General features: G+C 37.5%; 1 protein-coding gene across 3 annotated transcripts in view; it reads right to left on the reverse strand.

Moving 5' to 3' along the window:
* The window catches only part of srpra (SRP receptor subunit alpha), a 115,518-nt gene that overhangs the window by 25,892 nt on the left and 84,626 nt on the right, over positions 1-5,000 (reverse strand). For all 3 annotated transcript variants that reach the window (XM_053678009.1, XM_053678008.1, XM_053678007.1), the window contains one exon: positions 4,883-5,000. This exon is cut by the window's right edge and continues 55 nt beyond it. In XM_053678009.1, the coding sequence (XP_053533984.1) occupies positions 4,883-5,000 (118 nt within the window). The remainder of the gene's footprint in view (positions 1-4,882) is intronic.

Here is a 5,000-nt window from a genome sequence, read left to right on the forward strand (position 1 = left end):
ATAACCTGGAAGACCCTCTAAGAATAGCGGTTGTGTCCATCTTAGATTCAGTAGGGATTAATCAGAACGTAATCGGGCCTACTCATAATGGTGGTCACACTCTTGACCTCATACTAACATACGGACTAAGTATAGAAAATATCATTTTTCCGCAGTCTGAAGTTGTCTCAGACCATTATCTTATCTCGTTCATAATACGTATTGATCATAATATTTCCACCTCGTCTCGCTACCGCGTAAAACGTACCTACACATCAGCTACTGCACCGAGCTTCATAAATAACCTCGCAGAAACATCAATTAGATTTGGATCACCGTCTGATCACACAGAACTCGATCAGGCGACTGAAAGCTTGGAGTCAACACTCCGCTACACGCTAGATAGAGTGGCTCCACTCAAAAGGAAAATAATTAGAGAAAAAAAATTAGCACCCTGGTATAACGATCAAACGCGAACCTTAAAACAGACAACTCGACAATTAGAACGTAAATGGCGTCAAACCAAACTGGTGATATTTCAAACAGCATGGCAGGAGAGCCTACTGAAATATAGGAAATCTCTTGGCGATGCTAGAAAAATCTATTTCTCCACCTTAATAGGAGACAACAAAAACAATTCTAGATTCCTTTTCAACACAGTAGCAAAATTAACTGGGAATAAAACCACTACAGAGAGAAACACTCAATCATTACATAGCAGTGAAGATTTCATGAAATTTTTCAATAAGGTTGAAAATATTAGACGTGAAATACAGGCCATTAAATTAAAACTGGACAGTACTGTAACAAACCCATTACATGACAATGTAGCAATATCAGATCAATGTTTAGAGTGTTTTGCTCCGCTTAGAGAGACCGAACTAGCTACATTAATCTCTTCAGCCAATTCATCAACTTGCATACTAGATCCCGTACCTACATGTTTGTTTAAACAGATTGGTCCAGGAGTAATTGAACCACTTCTAAATATAATCAATTCTTCCCTAAGCACTGGCTATGTACCTAAATCACTTAAATTAGCAGTTATTAAACCCTTGATTAAAAAACCTCATCTTGACCCGTCTCAATTGTCCAACTATAGACCAATATCAAATCTCCCCTTCATCTCTAAGATTTTAGAAAAGGTTGTAGCAAAGCAGTTATGCTCGTACTTAGATAGGAATAACATTCATGAAATGTATCAGTCAGGATTTAGACATCATAGCACAGAGACAGCGTTAGTTAAAGTAGTAAATGACCTTCTACTGACTTACGATCAGGGTTGTGTCTCGCTGCTTGTGTTACTCGACCTTAGTGCAGCTTTTGATACTATAGATCACACTATTCTACTTGATAGATTAGAAAATGTTGTTGGTATTAAGGGAACAGTCCTCTCCTGGCTCAGGTCTTATCTGACCGATCGTTATCAGTTCGTAGATGTAAATGGTGAATTCTCCATGCGTACTGAGGTTACTTTTGGAGTTCCACAGGGTTCTGTTTTAGGCTCACTGCTCTTTACTTTATATATGCTACCCCTAGGTCAAATTATTCGTAAACATGGAATTAGCTTCCACTGTTATGCTGATGATACACAGTTGTAAGTTTCAGCGAAGCCAGAGGACAGACAGAAGCTTAGTAAAGTTGAGGATTGTGTAAAGGACATTAGACATTGGATGTTAATTAACTTCCTTCTACTTAATTCTGATAAAACAGAAATACTTTTATTAGGCCCACGTGTAGCTAGAAGTATTCTTTCTGATCACATGGTTACTCTGGATGGTCTTTCTGCTTCATCATGTGCAGCAGTTAAAGACCTTGGAGTGATTATTGACTCCAGCCTATCATTTGATGCTCATGTAGATAATATTACTAGGATAGCCTTCTTTCATCTCAGAAATATTTCTAAAATAAGAAACATATTGTCACTACATGATGCGGAAATACTAGTTCATGCATTCGTCACCTCTAGATTAGATTACTGTAATGCCATACTGTCTGGATGTTCCAGTAGGAATATAAATAAGCTCCAATTAGTCCAGAACGCAGCTGCTAGAGTCCTAACTAGAACTAGAAGATACGACCATATCACACCGATATTATCAATACTGCATTGGCTCCCAGTAAAATCTCGCATTAATTATAAAATACTTTTATTAACCTATAAAGCACTAAATGGTCTCGCGCCACAATATCTAAGCGACCTTTTGGTTTTATATGATCCGCCACGCCTACTTAGATCAAAAGATGCAGGCTATCTGACGGTACCGCGAATAGTGAAGGCTACAGCAGGGGGAAGAGCTTTCTCTTATAGAGCCCCACAGTTATGGAACAGTCTTCCTATTAGTGTTCGGGACTCAGACACAGTCTCAGTGTTTAAGTCTAAGCTTAAAACGTATTTGTTTACTCAAGCCTACCCTGACTAGATTCTGTTCTACTACTTCGCAGTCATAATTATCTTTTTTCTCCCTCTCTCCTTTCGCCGAGCCCCACACGAATTTATGGAGATACTAGAGATCCAGATCCTTTCTGCCTCTGGATGGAGCTCAAATCTTCTTTAATTCCAGACTGCTGGGACTACGGCTGCTCTTAACGCCATACAGACTTCATATAAATCCATAATGAACTTTTTCACACTATCTGTTGTTACCCAGATCAGGATGGGTTCCCTTCTGAGTCGGGTTCCTCTCAAGGTTTCTTCCTCTTAAAACATCTTAGGGAGTTTTTCCTTGCCACCGTCGCCACTCAGTGGCTTGCTCAGTTGGGATAAATTCGCACCTTTAATATCTGTATACCATGTTGATATTTCTGTAAAGCTGCTTTGAGACAATGTCTATTGTAAAAAGCGCTATACAAATAAAATTGAATTGAATTGAAAAACAAATAGGTGGAAACAGAAGTCAATGTTTGTGACAGAACTGTAAGAAATTAGCTAAATGAAATGGGATTTACATATAGAAAAGCCAAATGAAAACCAGCACTAATACCTAAACAGAAGAAAACAAGATTACAGTGGAAATCATGCAAGGTTACAGAAGCAATCATGGAGTGTGGATGAATGGATGAAAGTGATATTCAGTGATTAATCAAGAATTTGCATTGGCCAAGGAGATGATACTGGAAGTTTTGTCTGGTGCCGTTCTAATATAAAGATGACCGCCTAAAGAAAACAATCAAATTTCCCCACTCAATTATGATATGGGGTTGCATGTCAGGTAAAGGACCAGGGGAGACCTCAACAGTCAATGCACAGATGTACATTTGTTAATTTTGGTCACTTTTCTCATTCCATCAATGAGAGAAAAAAAAAAGTCATTTTTCAGGATGATAATGCATCTTGCCACAGAGCAAAGAATATTGAAGATTTTCTTCAGGAAAGGTACATCAACTCAATGACACAGCCAGCAAATAGTCTGGATTTCAATCCGATTGAAAATTTATGGAGGAAATTTGAAAAACTGGTCCATGACAAGGCTGCATCCTGCAAAGCTGATCCGTCAACCACTATTCAAATAAGCTGCAACTAGCTTGATGCAAAATATTGTTTTTCATTAATGAAAAATTCAGGCCAGAGGAGGAGCAACAAAGTACTAATTGTGGCTTTCTTTGTTGATGATTCCATAATTTTTTCCTCTACTTGATCTGGAAAAAATATGCCATTAATTAAAATAATTTCATTTTACTTGTATGAGTTTTGTTTCATGAAGCCAGAATGTTCAGATATTAAACAAATATTCTTTTGTGTCATATCTGTGATTTGTTTATTTGGTACTAAGTAAAAAAAAAAAAAAAAAAAAAAAAAAAAAAAAGCTGGATGAGCATGCTCTCTGTGGTGATTCCATAATTTTTGGCAGGGGTTGCATAATATCCCTCTCTGTGGACAGACTCTTATCGACATTTATACCATCAGCAATATTATGATAACCACTGTTCCTAATGAGCCACTGACAACTCAAGTCTTTGCAACTTAAGCTCCAGCCAACCATGCCCCAAAAAATTAACCTTGTTCCAAAGCAACTAAAATCGTTTTTTTCTTTCTCTCTTTGTCCAAAATTTAGGTCAACTAGAGTTGCTCAGCACTTTCATACAAGCAACAGAGTATGGGGGGGATGTTCATTAATGAATTTCATCATGCAGAACTGCAACGTTATGTTTACCCACTCATTTATTTAGGTTTCCTCCGTCATCTGTCTGTGTTATCTATGTAAATTTATTATAGAAAGCTATGTTACACCCCCAGAGCTTATCAAGCTTTAAACAAATATACTAACAAACTGCTGTTTGTGCCTTTATATGTTTGGCTGCTTGGATTATTTAAGGCTACTATAATTGTTATAACTGAAAATTAAAAACACAACTATCAGATTTTAAATATATAACTACATATTTAAACAAAGAAAAAAATTATGCAGTAATAGTTAATGAATACACTGATCAACCATAACATCAAAACCACTGACAGGTTAAGTGAATAACATTGATTATCTCGTCACAATGGCAAGGGTCAAGGGGTAGGATATACAGTATTAGGCAGCTACACTCAGTTCTCAAAGTGGATGTGTTGGAAGCAGTTAAAATGGGCAAGCGTAAGAATCTGAGCAAATCTGACAAGGGTTGCTCTCTCTGGGTTGCTCATTAGGGATAAAGTTATCATTTTAAAATTGATATATTTATGTAAAGCTGCTTGGGAATGTCCACTGTGCCCACTGTGTAAAATAACTATACAAAGAAAACTGAATTGAGTTGAAATTTAATTGTTCTGGCAGCACAAGGGGGACCTACTTAATATTAGAGAGGTGGGTTTAATGTTATGGCTGATATGTGTATATCATTCAAGTGCTGTGTACAAGCGATTCATCAAATGAACAATAATCTCCCATAAACACAAAAGCCATAAAATCCTGACCTTGGCAAGGTTGGTGGACTTGCCGACCCCATTGACCCCACAGAAGGTAATGACGAAGGGCTTGTGCTGAGCTTGTGCCTCAAGTACATCTCTCAGAATGTCCACTCTTCGTTTTGGC

Source organism: Ictalurus punctatus, chromosome 4 (genome assembly GCF_001660625.3).
Source record: "Ictalurus punctatus breed USDA103 chromosome 4, Coco_2.0, whole genome shotgun sequence".
NCBI lineage: Eukaryota > Metazoa > Chordata > Actinopteri > Siluriformes > Ictaluridae > Ictalurus > Ictalurus punctatus.